Source organism: Miniopterus natalensis, chromosome 7 (assembly GCF_054644295.1).
Source record: "Miniopterus natalensis isolate mMinNat1 chromosome 7, mMinNat1.hap1, whole genome shotgun sequence".
Taxonomy (NCBI): domain Eukaryota; kingdom Metazoa; phylum Chordata; class Mammalia; order Chiroptera; family Miniopteridae; genus Miniopterus; species Miniopterus natalensis.
The window spans coordinates 5,593,162-5,613,632 of NC_142087.1; the positions used below are offsets into that span (position 1 = coordinate 5,593,162).

General features: G+C 40.1%; 1 protein-coding gene across 1 annotated transcript; it reads right to left on the minus strand.

Annotated features, from left to right (window-relative positions):
* Positions 1-1,465: 1,465 nt before the first annotated feature.
* On the minus strand, positions 1,466-20,454 carry YWHAB (tyrosine 3-monooxygenase/tryptophan 5-monooxygenase activation protein beta). The gene is made up of 6 exons (XM_087818723.1): positions 20,347-20,454; positions 7,802-8,104; positions 5,763-5,886; positions 4,695-4,858; positions 3,688-3,783; positions 1,466-3,374 (listed from the first exon to the last, which is right to left on the minus strand). The coding sequence occupies exons 2-6, from the start codon at positions 8,093-8,095 to the stop codon at positions 3,318-3,320; spliced, it is 735 nt and encodes a 244-aa protein (XP_087674849.1). The 5' UTR covers positions 8,096-8,104; positions 20,347-20,454; the 3' UTR covers positions 1,466-3,317.
* Between the last annotated feature and the right edge of the window lie 17 nt (positions 20,455-20,471).

The window sequence follows — 20,471 nt, forward strand, 5'->3', positions numbered from 1 at the left end:
CTTTCTAGAAGCCTCAGGTGGGCGTCACCTCCGGCCCCGCCTCCGGAGGCGGGAGAGCCTTCACCTGGCCTGGTTGGAGCGGCGGAGCCGCAGTGGAGCTGAACCCTCTGGGAGGGCCTGAGGCCTAGGTTCTGATCCCCAATGATTGCCTTTCTGGGCCTGCTTGCCTTCTCCGTCAACTCCCTCTTCGAAAGGATTAAAGGTGACCGTACATTGTTAGCCTCCCGAGAGCACTCGGAGGCGGATGCCTGGCTAGTTTCAAAGTGGTGTACCTGGCCAGCGGAAAGGAGTCTTTTTCTCAAGACAGCCCAGATCTAGTTCCACCCTTCTGGCTTTGTGACTTGGGACTGAAGGCTCCATGTGGGAGTTAGAGACCACTAAGGCTTTCTTTGACACTGCCTCTTACGTTGCCAAGACCTTTTGCTGGAATAATCCCTGCCCACCTCTCTCATAAAGAATCCATTCCACTGGCACACCACCAGGAAGGTTCACCAAGTTACTTGTGATCCAGCCTCTATGGGAACAGTGAAGATCTAACAGGTCAGGGTGGGGGTCCCAGGATGAGCAGCAAGTCCCCTCTATCAATCTTGAGTTTGCAGCTTCAATCTGTGGTGTGGTGTCATTTCTGAATTCCAATCCACTGTGGGACAGCACTTCACCCCGCCTCTCAGAGGGTGGTTGTTTTTTTTTGTTGTTTTTTAATATCTTTATTGATTTCAGAGAGAGGAAAGGAGAGGGTGAGAGATAGAAACATCAATGATGAGAGTCATTGATCAAGCCCACAACCCAGGCATATGCCCAGACCAGGAATCGAACCCCGATGCCTGGATCCTAGGTCCACGCTCTACCCCCCCGAGGCACGCCTGGCCGGGCAGGGACTCTCTTGATTTCCATTTCAACAAAGCAGGTAGGTTCCCACTGACCTTTGGCTGGGTGTGACTGACGGGCAGAACAGTTCCAGAACCAAGGGCAGGAGCTAGTCCAGCTGCCCAACCTACAGTAGCAAGCGAGCACCAACCAATTATAATCTTGGGCTAAATACTACCACCCCCATCCTGATTTTTTCCCTTGTGGGAAATCCCATGACAAAACACAGTGCTGCAGGCTACCATGAAGTGTTGGGACAGATGACACTGGTATTACTTTGGAGATGACCAGGCCTTATGTAACCATCTCTCAGTGTCTTGGTTACATCTCAGGGTTTTAGGAAAGGGGGGGGGGGCTTGAATGGGATATAAATCCACTGGCTGTACCAATTTTAGCTCCCCCCAAAGACCTAACACTGGGAAGGTTTGTATAAGGTTGGTAAGCTTGGTGTTAGTGGTAATTTCTTTCCCTTGACTTCACGTTCTAAAGGATGACAAAGCTCTTGCTTGCTTTTAAAGAAAGCGTAGAACCTAAAATGAGTGAGAAAGCTAATTCTGGTAGTGACAGAGATGGTGCCACACATCAATTCACAGGCAACTAACTCATAAAATTTTTTATTGTTGAATTTTTACACGTTACCTGATTATTCCGTGTAAGGTGGAAACTAGAACTGTTTAAAAGACATACACAAATCTAGTACATCAATAATCGGGGATTTTTCTTTTTTGCTATACTATTTTCACAACCACGGGTGTGCTTGCTAGGCAATATAACCATCACAGAAGCAAACGTGAGGCAGAATACTGGTAAGGAAAACAAAGCAAGAGAGAGCTACCAGATATACAGACAGGCTCGTTCCACGTTCACTACTGCATTTTCAAGCGCCAAGTATTTAACTGCACATTTTTGCTCAGCTAGAAAGGAGGGATTTTTTTTTCTTTTTTTTGGTTTGTTTTCATCAGTGCATGAATGTTTCTTTTCTCGTTTCAGCAGATGGACAAACAGATGGATACTACAGCTATGTGGAATGTTAAAGAAAGGGGGATACTGTGAGACTGGTAGGCCCGGGTATTCTGGATTTTTCCCATTGCAGTGTTCATGCAACTTCCCTGTATTATAGGGTCTTGTTTAAACATGTCTGTGAACTTGGCTGGATGAGTACAGTTGGGAGATCTGGTGACAGGTACCAACAAGCATTATCAGGGCTGGCTGTAATACAGGGAGAAGTCATGGATATTTAAAAATACTTTTTTGATTCAGATCTTGGTGTGATGGAAGAGCAACAACTATGCTGAGAATTGGAGGAAGACAGAGCTATGGTGCTGGAAGCTCTTCTCGACTCTTTGAAACAAGGCCTGCTCACCAATTTCACTTCTCACCCCCTCCAGGCTCCCTATCCCTACCCATATAGTATTAAACCTTGAACAAAAGGCAAATATAGACTTAAAAAGAAAAAAGAAGGCAAATAAGCAGAAGGATAGAAATTTAAAGAGGGAAGAGAAAAAGAAGTCAACAGTCAAAATGTCAGTGGGAAAGAATGTTTAGATTTCAAAATTTAAAAGCCCCGAGCTAAGAAGAACCCAAAGACTGAGTACTCCTCATGTGAAAGGCAATCTCTGCAGAACATTATTCTTAAAGGTATTACCCAGGAGACAGATAAGGCCATTCATAAGATACACAGCTAGTTTTCTTCTTTAGCTTGTGGTTACAAGGAAAACAGATTCCACAACTGAAGTACAAGTCGCAAATCAGTGATGTTGTAGGACAGGGGTTTTAGTCACATGTGTCATATGAGCACTGGACCTTCTCATGGTGTCATAACTCAGTTAACTGTTGCAAAGAATTTCAATTTAGGCTTTGAGTTTTCTCAGTGGAAGACACTGGACATCTGCAGTCATGAACTTTTGAGTGGCAATAGCCCCAACTGGTCAAGTGTCTATAAGCCCCGAGGAGGCAGAATTACTGTGAATTGCCATCAAAGTTGAATGGGAAATGACAGGTGTCTCACTCCAAGTCCCAGCATCACAATATAATCTCTACAACTTTCTGTACAACTTTACAATGGAGCAGTATTTCAATGACTGTTTTGATATCAGTTCAAACTTTCCCAAAAGTTACAGATAATTCAGGTCTATTTCTTCTACCAGTAAGAGTTCTGCTTTAGTTACAAAACCCCATAATCACAGTGTTCAGTTTTTAAAAAAATTAAACACACAGTAATCCTGTCAATGTTAAAAATCAAAACTTCAGAATGCCGTGGCATTTATATGACCAATCTGAGTTTAAGATACAAATACCAGCTGTTTATCCCATGGACCATTTTTGTTAGGCTGAGGCTGTGAAAAATCGAAAAGTCGACGTACGATTCTTTTTTTTTTTTTATATCGCACAAAGGGATATATGTGGAGGGTACAGAGTGACACTGAACAGATCACGGAGCACAATAGACATTAGTTCTCTCCCTCCCCAGCATCTCCTTCATCTCCCTGGTTTTCCGACGTCCACAGCTGCAAGAGAAAAAGAGAGCCATAATCAAAACAGGGCTACTAAAATGTACTCAGGACGGTTTTCCAGTCTATAGCACCTTATCTCCCTCGACTGTTTAAAATTCTCCCTGTACGAGTGCCAACAGTGATGACTGCAAAGGTCAAAACTTTAGTGCTCATTTAACATTTAAATTGAACCAATTTAACACTTTAAAATGTTAACTATACTTATATAAGGTACAAACCTCTTGGGTCTTGGGCAAAAGTGAATTATGAGGTGGGAAAGTAGACTGTGAACCCTCCAAAAGCAGTCACTGAAATCAGTAGTACTTACAGTGAGATTGTCCCTAAGCAACTGCATGATCAGCGTGCTGTCTTTGTACGACTCTTCGTTCAGTGTATCCAATTCAGCAATTGCTTCATCAAATGCCTATAACAAAGAGCCTTTAGCAAAGAAGTCATAGGTTCTCTGGAGCACATTTAGCCCATTTTTATCCTGCTAACAAGTGAATATAATTTCTCTGTCCAGAACTCTGGGGGAACCTAGGCCATTATTACCTTGTTTGCCAGTGGTTTCAGCAAACATAAAATGCATGTTTATAAAGCACCAACCAACGAACCATGACAAAAATTCCTAGAAAAGAGCTTTACTGCACCTAAGAAGTTAGCAGGTATCACTGTTAATACAGCATTCATTCTAGGCAAATTCACGTAATTTTTTAATTACCAAAGACATTTCTAGTAATCCTTAAAAAAAACACACAACCAACAAAAACAAAAAACCCCTACAACTCAAAAGGTCTGGATACAAGGGATAAAGGGAGAACAGAAATACACAACACACAGATTTGATAATGCTATGGGACTTTGAGAATTCATTTCATACTTTTCCCAAATTAAAAAAATTTAAAATACAGTACACATGGGGAATTACTACAAAAATATTTAGAAAAGGGAGCTGGGTTATCAAAAGATCAGGAGGTAACCCAGCACGCACACAAAACATGGTTCTATTTCATTTCTATAGCCATAACTTCAAATCTTGGTACAAGGAATATAATAAATATACAACGGAGGCCTATAGCCCAAAGCTTGACAAGAAACAACTACCTTCACACTGGATTTTCCACTACTACCCCCCAAAAACAGTAATCAAACAACAAAAATAAAAAAAAGGGCAGGTGTTAAGAAGAAATCAAAAAGTAGGTCTGAATTTATTTCATAAAAGATATACTCCTACCCCCTCAAGTAAGTCCAAGACAATGAGTTATATCCAGGAAATAAGTTACTAAGAACAGCACTGTTTTACTATGATCAGAAGCCATGGAAGGCCTTTCTCACCGTTTTTGCCAGGCTGCAAGCCTTTTCAGGAGAGTTCAGAATCTCATAATAAAAGACTGAGAAATTCAGTGCCAGGCCAAGTCGAATGGGGTGTGTAGGCTGCATTTCTTTCTTACTAATTTCAAATGCTTCCTGATAAGCCTGCTGAGAGTTCGACACAGTGGCTAAAAGAAAGATAAAAAAATATTAAAGGTTGGGGTCTTTCATAGGCTGCATCATATACTGGACCACTATCAAATTATTTTACCAAGCTGGGCTGGATTAAACAACCTATCAAATGAGGGGGTCAGTGTCTCCACCGTTTAATTGACAATCATTTGCTAAATGTTTGTTCTAAGCCAAGTACTACTTTAAATGCTTTGGGGGAAAACAAAGACAATTATGAAAAACCCCACTAAAGCAGTAAGAAACATAGAAATAACCTTTTAACAAGACAGAACATAAAAAACAATTATGCTCTAGTGGAAAAGTCATGGACTTCAGACCCGAGCTTGAATTACCAACTTTTATTCACTAGGTGTGTGGCTTGAATTGAAAACCTCCGTAGCCTTGGTTTCTGTTATCAGAAAAATGAACGGATTTCCACCTAAACTCCCAGGGTTGTGTAAGGAATAAGTGAGACTCTACAATACTTGGCACACAGTAGGCACTTAATAAAATACAGCTGTAATTATCACCATCACAGTAATATATGTATGTGATAAAAGAGATGTGTATCACTATTTATATGGTGGTTTCATGCTGTCAAACTTTTAAAAGTTTCACCTCTAAAAAGAGAGCTACCAAATAATCCTCAAGATAAAATTCTCTTTGGAAGCACGACTGCACCAGATTTTTAATGCCCTCTCTGTCTTCCTCTTAGATACATTTTGATCTGTAAACCCCCATGACCTCGTTTATCACAGTTCCGCACAATGCTGCGGTCTTTCAAATTCCAAGTACTGTGATGTCAGTGTGTCAATGGTGAGTAGTCAAAGCCAAAACTGTTAAAATTATTATGAGGGAAGAATGGCTCCACTACTTGTGAAATTTCTTTCTTTTTTTTTTTTAAAAAAAAATGTTACTTACTTTGCTTATTGTCTCCAGATGCCACCTCAGAAAGATATCTAAAATAATCTCCTTTCATTTTCAAGTAGAACACCTTACTTTCTGGTTGTGTAGCATTGGGAATAAGATATTTGTCCAACAGCTCCTAAAAAATGATTCACATTTTGTTGAGAATCTGGAAATATTTACAAAATGTTAAAACTATGTCTGAGATTTAAGATACACACTACCATTTCTAGATAATTTTTTTTGAAGATTTAAAAAAAAATTTTTCATCCAAAGGTTTTAAAGGTTTTTAGATGTCTGTTTTCTTCTGTTAAAAATGACTTTGACCATCCATAAGGGGTTGATTAAAGTACAGCTATACAATGGAATGCTATGTAGGCCTTAAAAATGACAATGTGGAACTACACTAATAATGTGAAAAGATTCTCAAAAGAAGTCTGAGTTGGGGAAAAAAAAGCAGATAAATACCACATGAATCCTATTTTAGTATTAAAATACGTATGTGTACACGCACAAAAATATGTACAGATAAAGTCTAAAAGGATATTTTTTCAGTTAAAAATGGTTCTCTAGGTGACAGGAACTATCTGTATGACCCTGGACAAATTACCTAATTATCCTGAGCCTCAGTTTCCTCTGCTCTCCAACAGGAAGCACAATAGCCATCTTCTAGGGCAGTTATGAGAAAGAGCTAACGTACATAAAGTGCTTAACATGTTGCCTGGCACATAGTAAGCACTCAAAAGATAGCTACTACTAGTATCAATAATAAATTCCTTTAAACATTTATGCTTACAACAAAAGCAGTTCTGAAGGAGTCCAAGCTTCGTAAACAGAGCAATATTTTCGAAGAGTTGTTTTAGAATGTGGCATCCTGAAAAACTGGTTAAGAGGCAGTAAGTACCATGCGTTCTTCACATTCTTTCAGATGCTCTTAAAAGCTGGTCTACATTTTCAGGAATTATGGAACTTTCTTGCCCTTGGAATACATGCCATACTTCATCTGAATATCAGATGTACCTAACATTCAGGAATTAGTGCACCATTAACAAACCCCCAAATTACCAACAGGCAACAAATGTAGTCATGACATTCTTACACTATGAGTCTAAGGAAAACAGCTCAATGCAAAAGCTGAGTTATAAGGGGATTTAATCAGTAAGTGAGAAGATGCAAGGGGCAGTAGTAATTTTAATATTCTTTGCAGACAGACAGGGTGTAACTCCTTATGGGTTAGGGATGAGAACTGCCTGATGGCTGACAAGCTTTGTACAAGTTTTCAAAAGAAAGGTGTCATGGGCAGTAATTCGGAGAGGCAGCCAGCAGGGGAGGAGGTAGATCCACAAGTGTGAATTCCTTTTCCCTTCAAAGCAGCCCTCACTGTTCATTTTTACCTGATTTCACCTGGAAAAAAAAGAAAGTTCCCAGTGGGCTCAGGATGTGAGGGAAAGACAATATGATCATGATTTGCTCTAGGATATGCACCCCTCCCATCCAACCCCAGATGGTGGTCAGAGTGAAAGCAGTTAGGAATCAATCATCTGACCAAGGCTTCTATAAAACATAGGAGAAGAGAATCCCCAAATGACTGTTGATTTGGCTTTGGAACGCAGGCCCAAACTGACCAACAAGGCTAACTTTCAGACAAAAACAGGACTTTACACTGGGCAGGCATGACTGGGGAGAGGCTGAAAGGCAGGCTCAGCTTTTTGTTCCTGATATATAGAACAGCCTATCTGTAGCTGCACTACCTGTAATCCTGCCTATCTGGATTCAATTTCAAAGAAAAGATGGAGGACCGTTGACTAAATGTTCCTTTTTTTCACAGGTCCTTTTGAAGGGAGAGGAAAATTCCCCATAAGTGATAAGCAACCTCTGATCAAATAAGAGGTGAGAAAAATCACATCATATGCTTAAAAATTACTTGCAAATGGTTCGCAGCTTTCCAGTATATTCAGACACGTTTGTCTCATAAGCTGTTTGAGAGTTTGCATTTGTACAATGAATTAATACAATCTACAAATCACTGTTTGAAACAGAAACAGTGGCCTTACCAGAACATCGTTGCAAATGTCCTGAAGTTCTGCCTCTATCTTCTCCCGGTACTCTTTGCCCATCTGCTGCTTCTTCTCGTTCCTCTCTGTTTTCTGTTCGATGCTGGAGATGACACGCCAGGAAGAACGGCGGGCACCTACCACGTTCTTGTAGGCAACGGAGAGCAGATTTCTCTCCTCATTGGAGAGTTCATGCCCCTGTTCCGTGACTGCCTTCATGGCTGCAGCCATGTCATCATAGCGCTCAGCCTGCTCGGCGAGTTTGGCTTTCTGTACCAGCTCACTTTTATCCATGGTTATTCCCTGGAACAAAAGAAAAAGAAAAAGGATGAGAGAGCACAGGTCAGGCTTCAGGGCGCAGGAAATGCATGTGTGAATCTTCTTCCAACCCATCGGAAAGAAACATACCTACACATGTAACATCTATTTCCAGATGCTCTCAATAACACTGGCCAGAAGCCACACCTAATGGCTTAGGTACCTTACTAAGGTCTTTTTATTACTTTGGTCAATTAATTTTCCTAACAACCCTACAGGGTAGATATATTCAGTTTCCTTAGTGGAGAGTAAGAAAACTACCAACTCTCTACAGGCTGCTGTGAGGAATAAAGGACCTAATCCATGTGAAGGTGCTCTGAAAAGTTCACAGCATTATATACAAATATCAGGCACTAATTCTGTACATGATATAGGTTGCAAGAGATATGAGTGTATTCTACAATATGCACAGCAACAGAACTTCAAGCTATAATTGAGTTCATTTCAAAGTTTTTCTGAAATAGACAAAAATCTTAGTGGCTTCAGTTTATCATTTTATCAAACCCTTTACACACCAATCAGTGAATACCTCTTAAATTATTCACCTCACCTTAGTAAATTCCCCACTAAAATAATCACCATTTATAGAGAATACAGGAAGTTTTAGATAACATGCAGCTAAAAACTATTTTTTAACCAATACAAAGTATATTTATGTACTGTTGGCTTAAATTTCAATATATCCACCTGTGCCAGTATAAAAATACACTAACTTTAATACCTAACGTCTAAAAAGATAAAATACTACTTTAAACAGTAGCAGGAATATCAGTATTTTTAAAACAAATTCTTTCATTACTATATAAATGGTGTAACAATTTAAGACTCTGAAAATGGTTAATAATTTTAAAATAGCAAAGGAAGTATAACCTCTATTCACAAACTGGTTTTGCCTTAAAAGTCAACTTCTGTTTTTCAAGGAAGAAATTCTACAGACGGCTCTACCACATAGAAAAAATTTATGAGACAGAGCACGATAAGATACACCCCAAACTTAGACAATTCAGAAGGAGTTGGTTCTTTAGTTCAGAACTTTGGTATTTCTTCCCCCCGCTCATTATCTAAATTATGTTCAGAGCTGTGTTCTACATAAGGCTCCCTAACTCGAAGCTTACACTCAGTGAAAAGGGTCTCACCTTGATCTGTTTAACATCTTCACCCACATCACTAGAATGAGACGATAAGGGAGATAATAATCCTCACGAAATATTCCATTTGCTCTCCTACATTTCCTGTGAACCCCCGTAAGGTAGGAGGGGTGACATGATTAGTTTTGTACAATGAAACATAACCAGAGATGATGCTACTTCCAGTTGAAACTGCTAAAAGCCTATGTGTGGTTCACCAAGCTCTCTTATAGCAGCCACTTAGAAAGCCATGTGTTTTAGATGGCACTGTAACAAAACAGTGGAATTTCTGTAACCTGAGTCTATGAGGTGAAGGAACTCCTGCAGACCTGCACTGGACATGCAATGTGAAAAAGAAATAAACTTTTGTTGGGGTAAGCCATTTAGATGGTAGGGCTGTTTGTTACCGTAATACAACCTAGTCTAATACAAGCACATAAAAAAACACTTTTCGGGGAGGAGGGGGAACATCTGTAATACTGTCAACAATATATATACATGGTATTCATCATCTTAAAATTATATACTCTCTCAGTATGCCTAACTTTCTTGACCATAAAGTCTTTGAAATCAGGACACTATCTCCATCATTAAATAGCCCTACTTCATTGTTCCTAAAAGAGAGAAGCAGAAAGGAGCCAACTTTCAATGAACTTTAGAAATTTCCCAGTATGCAGACTAATTCAAAGTCAGCAGTCACTTAGCAGTCCACTCCTAAGTTCATAAAACAGCACCTGTGCAATTCTACATAGGAAAGATTCCAATTAATAAAGTACTGGCCAAAAGCCAATTCAGAGCTAAGCCATCCCATTTAGTATTATAAAAGGGTAACAGAGAAATACAAAGAATCAACACTGCTAAAGGACACCTGGAAACTCTTTGGCCCTACTAGACCCACCCCCCCAATTAAGATGTACTACTCTTCCCCTTCCCAAATATTAAAAGTTAAGTCACACTTCTCTGAAGAATCCTGACTCTCCTTGGGACCTCCCAAATATACACGCCCTATTTCTCAAAATAAAATGTGATATTTCTGGCTTGGGGCCAACTATTTCAAGCTTCTTTGGGATCACTGCAAGAGCTCTTGATGATTGAGAACCCACCATGATATGGAAAGATTGAACATATGCCTTAAATAAAGTATGTTATTTGTTTAAAAAATTTGAATTACACACATAAAAACAACTTACAATAAGCAAAGCCATAGCTAAATGTCCTGATGCCTGCTGCTTATGTAACTTTTGACTTATATAACATGGATTCTGAAGCAGCTAGACCAATTTCAACAGGAAATGGGTTACACAACACCCAGCAGTTTGGAGGAAGGCAGCAGACAACAGAGAAATTAAATTGTTCCTATTTCTACATCTATAATAAACCTCCCATGCACAATCTTTCCTTAGTCCCACTGCTTTCAGTTATCTTTAGGCCCCCTTCATGTCTTTGCTACCAGACCCATTCTTAAAGTTCTGATCAAGTCACTTCCTGTTCAAATTCCTTTAAAGCCCCCTACTGCTAACAGTAGTCCGACTTCCTTCCATCAGTGAAGGCTTTCCAACCTATCTTCCCAGGCTTTCCCCAAAACATGCCTTCCACGCAATACGTGCTTCTGTCAAAATGGTTTTCTTACATGGTTTTCTTTCTGTCTTCGTCTTTGCTCACCAAGCCACTCCTCTACCTGGAATGTCCTTTCCCATCTACTCTGCATACAGAATTCTTTCCAAGTATGGCTCAAATGTCACCTCCTCCATGAAGCCTTTTCATAAGCTGCTATGCCTGAGCTAATATGATAGCCACTAGCCACACATGGCTAGTGCCACGTTTAAACTGTAATATTTGGAAAATAGTTAAAATTTTAAAAGTACTAAAATTAATTTTACTTGTTTCTTTTTACTTTTTAAATGTTACTACCAGGTAAGTTTAAATTGCATGTGGCTCACATTGTACTTCTATTGGACAGTACTACTATAAACTAAAAATATTCTCACAAAGCATTTCATGTCTTAATGTCTTATCACATTTCTTCGGTACTAAAATTATTTGCATACATCCCTTAGGTCCCTTACAACACCATAAACTCCTTGAGGGCATATCTCCCAAAGCAGCTTGCATGTAACTGGTATGAACAAAAATATCTGCTGAATGAATGAACAGCTCCCCAAATGAAAGAATAGCAAAACTCCAACCTTGGTAGAGCTCTCTCCTCAAATAATTCAAAGTGCCCATTTTTCATAAGCACATTAAACCCTCCTTACATCTGCACCTCACTCCTTATACTTTTGGCACCCTACTTCAAAATTACTTAATTGGGCCTCCACCCTTACTCAGTAACTTTCAGTGACTCTCTTTTGGCTACTCATCAAATCTAAACTCTACCTGGCTTTCAAAGTCCTTCATAACTTGGCTCCTCCAGACCTGTTAGACTTTCTCATCCAGTATTCTCCAAAATGTACCTTTCTCCAGGCTGGACATCACTGAATACTCTATAAATGTCATGCTCAAACATGCCTAAAATTGCTTCTGTACAGTAGTCTTCCCTTATCTGTGGTTTTGTTTTCCAAGGTTTCAGTTACCTGCAGTCAACTACAGTCTGAAAATACCAAAAAAGAAAATTCCAGAAATGAACAATTTAAGTTTTAAATTGCGAGCCACTGTGAGTAGCATGCTGAAATCTCATGACGTCTGGCTCAGTCCCACCCAGGACGTGAATCATCCCTTTGTCCAGAGCTGTAGAGGCTCCCTGGTGGTTAGTCAGTAGCTGTCTCGGTTATCAGATAGGTTATCAGAGAGGGAGGAAGACCGCATTCACATAACTTTTATGACAGTAGATTGTTGTAATTGTTCTATTTTGTTACTAGGTACTGTTAATTTCTTACTGTGCCTCATTTATAAACTTTATCATGGGTATGTTATGTAAAGGAAAAAACAGTGTATTTAGGGTTCAGTACTACCTGTGGTCTCAGACATCCACAAGGGTCTTGTAACTATCCCCTAAGGATAAGGGGGGACGGGACTATTATAGTTCCCTTCATCTAGAATGTTCTATTTACTTCCTGCCTATGCAAGCTCTATCCATCCATCTAGACCCAGAAGGCCTTCCCTTACTATCCCATCCCCAACTGATCTACCTTGCCTATTAATCCAAATACACCTGTAGCCTACTACAAGTCTAGGGCTTCTCTATACCTACATTCAATGTGTTCTATGCTACACATGATGGGCAGTGTACCATTTACAAACAGTTTCACGTGTGCATGTCCTCAAAGAAAAGTTTCACATTTCTCATTTAATGCCTAGAACAGGCCAATCACAAAACTAACGCTCAAATAAGTATCTATAAATTTTTTCAACAAATCATTATTGGGAGAGCAGAAAGACAACAGGCTACCTATATGTGGTATGGCGGAAAGCCAACAGGACAATGTGTAAGAGCGGGATCTGCCACTACACAGCTACATGAGCTTATTCAATCTCCTTCTTCTCCAATCTATAAATTGGAGACAACAGCTTCTGCCTCAGAAGAGGTGGTGCTATGAAGATGAGGGGCAGAGAATTAAAGAACAGTAAATACATAGGGGGAGGTTAGAGGGAGTCAAAGGGGAACATCTGTAATACTTTCAACAATAAAGATAAATTCAAAAAAAGAACAGTAAATACAGAAAATTTTTGAAAAAATGCATAGTGCATATCATTCCTCTCAGAGTACTTACACATCACAAAATGTGAGCTTGGATTTTTAAAAATATACAACCCATGAGAAGGAAAAGCAAATACAGATTAATCCTGTACAGGAAGTGAATATGTTATAACGTTAACATTAGATACGACTTCACCCCTCAATGTCCTTAAAATCGACACACATGTTAACTGAAACAGTTTTATTCAATAGCTCCTAATTGAATTTTTCTAGATGTTAAGTAGTGATGGCTTATAATCACGACTTACTTTTCTTCTGAGACTGTGAAGGAAGGTTCCAGACCAAGATAAACATTGGCAAGAAAGCCTTTGACTCCTAAAAGGCCTTAAAAAAACTGCAGTTTGTCATCAGGCCTGGCACCAATGGCAAAGTCAAGATAGCAAAGCAGAAAAATTTATTAGAGGCTGAAAGAGGTCTAACCCTGCAGTGGGTCAAGATATTTCCTTGCGCGTGGCATAGATCAAGACAACACCGACACAGATTCAGGATTGAACAGGATTGCTCAAGCACAGCCATATAATGATGATGGCTGTCGGGCTGTTCAAAGCCACTAGATGTAGCACAATCTAAATATCCAACAGGGGAGTGGTTCAAAGAGAGATAAATGTTACAAGATTACATGGCCATCAAAAGAAGGGATTTAATGTCATATAAGTATTTGTTAAAGAGATACAAAGAAGGGGAGAGTAAAGCTGCTCCACAACATTTCAACTTTGTAAACTATCTCCTAAAGAACATTATGAAGAATAATTCTATAGGTACCCATGAAATACCAGTGGTCAGATGCAGACATCCAAGGATAAGAAGAAAAAATAAAGGGCTACCTATCCATTGTTTATACACACACACACACACACACACACACGCATTGCAAAAAACAAGAGTTGAAAATGACAAAGTTGGCTTTTGGAAGTATTAATTTTCACCTATATTTTGTTTTCAGGGAAAAAATCCTCAATTTAATTGAATTTAATATGTTCTAAGTTTAAAATGAAGATTCTATATATTATTATGTGTGAGGATTACTGAAGCTCTAATACAAAACAAATCTGAGCGGGATCTGATGCACCTTGTGTGACCTTGGGCATAGCACAATGGAAAGCCCTACATACAACAAATCGGAGCTTCTAAAAGAAATTAGGTGATTTTAAAAATAACTTTTCTGAATCTGTCTCCTAAAATATTAAAAAGAGACATTAATAGCTAACAAGATGACACACATAAAATGCCTAGATACTGCTGGTCAAAGTAAATATTCTTAAACTACTTCACAAAAATGTAATGTATATAATAATAATAAAAAAAAACTACCAGTATTTCCAAGAACTTTTGATTATTCACTGACAGGAGCTCCATGGCATGACCATGAGAAGACAGCACATATTTAAGGGTTACAAAGTTGCTTCTTGGAGAAGGAACCAGGCTAGAATGAGAGGGAAGTTTTAAACATGAATGACTGGGTCCTGACTGGCTTTATGGGTTGGGGACTGTAGGTGGGGTTTTATACAGGAGAGAAAAGGGGCACTCCTCACAGGGACCGAAAACACAGATGCATGAATGAAGTGCATTCTGTTTTTCCAGATGAATGAGAAATCAAAGGCCAAGGTAGACACATAAATGAGAAGAGTTATCTATCTGGAGAGAGGAAACTGCCAAAAACGTCTTAAAAATCTAGGCTCAAAAGTTTGCATGGGGTAAGGAACTGACAGTAAATAAATTCTGAAAAACATTCACAGATGTACCATTCCAGAGAAAACCCCCATAGCACCATAAAGGAAGATACAGCTCAGAAAGAACAGATACCAAGCTCCTGCAGCACGACTGAGGAAGCCAGTGGGACCAGGTGGTTAGTGGGCGCCGCCCAGAAAAGGTATTCCTGGCTCTTAAAGAAAACTACTCACTGAAAAGTACCCTCTCCAAAAATGTCTATGTGCCATTCTACACACAAAATTCAGAGTCCTGTAATAAATTTAACTCCATTCAAACATTTGCAGACTCTCCATTAGAAAATGAAACACTGCATGTCTGAAATACAAAGTCATTAGCACAATGTCCAGAGAACATTAAATTGTGGAGGGAAACAGCACTTCTATTTGAAAATCCCTTCCCTCTCTCACATCAGTTGCTGAATATCACTGCTATGTCTAATTAGCCAAAATTAAACCTAAAACGGAGGTGGTAAGTGATATGCCCAAGGTCACACATTGTGAATCAGTAGCAGGTGTGACAATAAATTGGTCTCCTGGCTTTAAGAGATCGATCTAAAAGGACAATATGCTAATTCTGATCCACAAAGCAAGCCCAACTGGTCAACCTCATGAATAGGGTTCAAAAGCTTTGGACCCACCACAAAGCAGGAGCGACCCAATCAACTGGTCAGGACCACACACCAATTCCGCAGGCTACAGGACCTCCGTGGGTCTGTTTTCTCACACACTACATAGGCAAGCCTATGTTACAGGGCTCTCGTAAGGAGTAAATCTGTTCCTGATGCATAACATCAACACAGCCTCTGCACACTGTAAGCACTCAAGTGTCAACCACACAGACTGCACACGAGTCTCACAAATGGTCAGCTAGTGAAGGGACACTTACTACATGCCTCATTTCTTTTAAATTCACAGCTTTCTTCAAAGACTTTTATAAAGAAAGGTACCTGTTAACTTACCCATGCCTGGTTCTAAAATAGCAGTTATCACAATTTACTGTAAATGTCTGTAGGCTCCCACACTGGAATGTGAGTTTCAGGTAGGAACCCAGACTTTTATCTATGGGTGCCCAACACATAGCCCAATGCCTGTCACACTGAATATGAAACTTTTTGATCAACTGATGCACATTTTTAAGGAAATGAACATGCTGCTATTTCCTATGTGGACCGAGGCAGGCAGACCACATCTGACCTATAAAATACAGACTATATTTCTACTCTTAGATTACTTTTATTCTTTTTAAAAAATGAAATTTATTGGGTAACCTTGGTTAATAACATTATGTAAGTTTCGGGTGTACAATTGTATGATACGTCGTCTGTGTATTGCATTGTCCACTCACCAATGAAAATCCAGTCTCCTTCCGTGACCGAACATTTACCCCCCCTTTACCCTCTTCAGCACCCCCTTCCACTTCCCCTCTGGTAACCACCATACTGTTGTCTGTGCTATGAGTGAGTTTGTTTGTTGCTTTTTATTTTTAAAAAGAGCCACTTCAGTTCCAATCAGGAGACAACACTAAACTTTGTGACTAATGTTCTTAGCTACCGCCTGTTATATTTACAGATTGAAACTGAGCTTCAACAAGCCCTTGGAATACTTTCTGTCCATCTTCTCTATTCAAAAGTCCAATTAGTTAGCTATACAAAAAGCCATACCAGCTAAATGGTCTAGTAAACAAAAATATCCATTAATTAGGGTCTTTCCAAATGTGCAAAGCACTAAGGGTTTATATCAACTCATTTAATCCTGAGAATCCTATGAGATAGGTGTCATTCTCTTTTATAGATGCCAAGACTTACCTGCCCAGGGTCGCACAGGTAAATCCAGTACCTGCTCTTTCCTCTATGTAGCACTATTCCTAAAGATCAGTTATGATTCTCAATGTTTACTTAATAAAAAGACAGAATGAACAATTTTTAGACGATTTTTAAAAAGTTATTATAGTGAGGTTTGAGAACTGGCCTTAATTTACCTAGCTTTAAAAGCCAAAATCAAATTAAGCAGTTAGAAACTCACCAGACTGTTAAACAAGCTTCAAGGTAAGGTTTGTGGACAAACAATAACAGCCAGGGCTCACAAGTACTTTACTGTCACCTCCAAGGCAATTCAGAAATAACTTTTATTGTTGGCTCTTAGGGAAAACGATGAAATAAACTTACATAATAGAGGAATGGCCAGGTTTTTAAAAAAGTCACCTCACTCAGTCTGCTGGGAATGGCTTGTTCTCTTCAGGCCGTCAATCAATTTCATCTCATTATAAGTATTACAAATATATAACGATGCCTATATTAGATCTTTTAGCAAAGAAAGCAGTAATATGACTGGATTTTAACATACACATCACAGAATAGAAAGTACGTTTCTCTACATTTCCTTCCTCAGTACTGCCTCAAAGAAATTCCCTCAGAATCCAACTCTGTTAGTTACTCCACCATGACACAGATGACTACTAGGATCATGTTAGTATTGAGAACAAGATGGTTCCAAATCTTAAGTTGCTATTATACAATTAATTTCTTGCTTCCTAGCTAGTGAAGTGTCACCTCTCCCTAGAAAAATGTAGGAATCCAGAAACTTAAAAGTTGCTCTACAAGTAAATTTTAGATCATTCTCTAAAGCATCCATCCTCATTTAAAGGAAAATTGCTTAGTGTGATGCCACTGAAAAAGTAGGCAGCATCAACAGGGTGTTATAATTTAGAATTTCCTCTCTACTCATCTCCTCCTCCCTAACAAAATATGGAAAATCTAAAACTCTACAAAAAGGTAGTATGATAAAGAAAAATCAATAAAGGTGGTCCTGACTAAATTCAGTTAGATGAAGAACCTAGGACTGGATAAATCAATGTGTGCCACAAAGTAACTGGTGAACTTTCTCGTATGAAGCAAATACTAGAAAAAACGGTCTTCCACAAGCAGTATCTCCCTTCAAGCCAGAATGTATACACCCCCCCTCAATAAATTACATTGTACCTATTTTCAAAAATAGCTAAAATTCCTGTTTAAACACAATTACTTTCATAAGATACATGTAAAGAAAAATTAAGGAGAAATGGTGTACACATGAAGGACATACCCGTGTTCTATTACGAGTAGAAACCTATCATTAGGGCCAGACTGCCTGGGTTTGATTCCTGGCTCCAACACTTACTTTGTGCTGTGTGTGTATATAACTAGGAAAATTATTTAAGTTCTCTGTGCTTCAGTTTCTTCATATGTAAAATGAGGCTAACAGTACTTACCCATCATTGGCTGTTATGAAGGGTTAGTGAACTTGTCAAGTGCTTAGAACAAAGCTTGGCACATAATAATAAATACAAGTGGTAGCTATTATTATTGCAGACTAATTGTTTGATGCTACCTCATCAGTTGGTGAATAAATGACAAATGGATGAACATATGTCTATACTATATAGCATATGTCTAATCTATATATGTATATACTCACTTATATGGTCAAATAACATTTATTAAATATCTACTAGATCCTTATTTTAATTATTGAGTTTGTCACAATAACATTAAAGGCTATTACCATTTGCATTATACAAATGAGAAAATATGCTCGAAAGACTTGGAGATGCTAGACACAAAATTAGGTTCTGTAATACTATGTCAATTTTTGAAAGCAGCCTGTATAAAAAGGTTGGGTCACATCAGAATGCAACTGGAGGAAAAAAGAAAGCCATTAACAGTGAACTCTGTGATTAGAAAACAAAATATAAACGCTTACATTTAACAATCTACAGTTTGTAAAAGACCTCACAACTCTGAAGCTAGGGAAACCAAGAACCAGAAATTAGCACGCTGAAAATCACAGAGCTAGAAAATGCAGGCAGGACCTGAATCACATTGATTTGACTCCAAATCCAGTGCTCTTTCTGCTTCTATACCCATAGCCAAATGGGCAAAATACATTTTTTGCAGTAGCCTCCAAATCTGGAGACTCTGCCTTGGGAACTGGCATCATAGGAATGTGCGCAGCCTGGTTTTATGGAGGCTGCCTCCCTGATCTATAGAGCTCCAATTCTAAAATGGCTTCAAGCACTGCATGATGGGAAATGTAGAGAAGATTATAGGGTAGGAGCCATGCCCCAGGGGCTGACAGTCCATAAATATTTACTACTGATGAATGAAGATATTCAATCTGAAAACCAGGTGTGTGGTCTAGGCCAAATCACCTCATTTCTCATAAAGACTCCATCTGTAAGATGGGTGAATGGTTTCTTATCTCTTTGAAAGGAGGGGCTAGGGAAGTAATTCAGCAGTTGCTCCGGATTTATCAGCCTTCTATTTTGAAGACCACAGGTAAAATTCTAATTTGGGTCCAGAAAACTGACAGGTTTTATCCTTACCATCCTGTGTGCTGCTAAAGACATAGACCTAAGAAAAATGAGGGCTTAGGAATGGGGTGCACTGGAAATGTTCAAAAAGAAAATCACTAAGAACCAAGTAGTGTTTAGACATTTAAATTTCTAATAGGAAAATGCAAAAAGCTGAGTAGCCATGTGTCCTGTTCTACAAACTGCATATGTGTGTAGTTTCACAAGAACAACTGAGATAGAGAAATACAATTTTTATGTTCTTACAAGTGCTTCATCTTTCTGGGGCCGCCTGACTTTATATGTTCATAACATCATCTTGCCAAATTCTGTCTCCCACACAGGGCAAATAAAATCTGAGCATGATGCTATCTAGCCTTACCAAAGAGAAAAGCAGATGAAGGCAAGGACAAGAGACATGAATTCTTACAGAAAGGTGGGCAAATTGTCTTACCAATACCGCCACCTTTGAAAACCCCATTACATGCGAGTTCTCCATTTGCAATAGACAAAGATGTAGAATATCTTTGAAGAACAGGGCCCCAAATCACTCCCACCCTTCCCTACCACCAGGGAGGCCATCGGGCAAATTTCAGTCCTAAAACCATGCTAACACCAGAATGGGCGAATTCTGGGCGAGGACACAAAAGACTCTGGCATTAATGACGGTAAATACCGTGGGAAAATATTCGATTCTCAGCCTCTGACATTTTTTTTTTTCCTGAGGATCCGGTCTGACTCAGTAACCGGTTCCAACAAATGCATTTTCTTGATTCAAACCTCAACCCTGTGCTTCCCAGGGAATCTCGGGTCCCGCCGCTCCAAAACCAGCGAACGATGATGAAATGGCTTTACTGCAAAGTGGGAGGGGGGTTTGCTCTCTGCTCTCTCCCAAGGTTAAACCCCTTACCCATCTTGGAGGACTCAAGCAGGAGCACTGGGGCTTGAGAACTCGCCCGCATTTGGTTCAGTTTTCATTTTTGGAAACCGGAAAGCAAGGAGCATGGGTGACAGGGCTGAAAAGGTCGGGTCGCAACGCCCAAGGCGCAGGGATGGGTCGCGAGGGGATCGAAACTGGGCAGTAAGAGAGGGTCCCGGGTGCGCTGCTGGATATTCCTTCCGGCCCGGTAGAGGCCGCACCCAGCCCGCCGGGCAGGGCCGCAGGCTGCGAGGGCCAGGCCCCGGAAACAGGGAGGGGCTGAGACAAGGCCCGGCCCGCGCCGCAGGCGGCCGCGCGGGGCCCAGGAGGGCGCGCGCCGCTACCCCCAGAGCACACCCAGGGGTCGCCCAGGTCGCCGCCGCCGCGGGTGGGGAGCTTCGGCCTTGGCCCCCCCGGGGGCCCCAGGCGGACCCCGCGCCGCACTCACCGTGGGAGGTCGGCAAGGGGCAAAGACGATGGCGAGCGGAGCTCCAAGCGCGGTGACCGCTTCCTTCCTAGCCCACTCCTCAGACAGCAGCAGCAGCGACAGCGGCGGCTGCAGCGGCGGCACGG

What these genes read in the sequence shown, in the direction of transcription:
- YWHAB (XM_087818723.1), bottom strand. Translation starts at nt 8,095, where the DNA reads ATGGATAAAAGTGAGCTGGTACAGAAAGCCAAACTCGCCGAGCAGGCT. An exon ending in ACATTTGCAACGATGTTCTG is followed by an intron (nt 5,887 to 7,801) that starts GTAAGGCCACTG and finishes ATCATTTTTTAG; the next exon opens with GAGCTGTTGGACAAATATCT. An exon ending in CTTGCAGCCTGGCAAAAACG is followed by an intron (nt 3,784 to 4,694) that starts GTGAGAAAGGCC and finishes TCTTTGTTATAG; the next exon opens with GCATTTGATGAAGCAATTGC.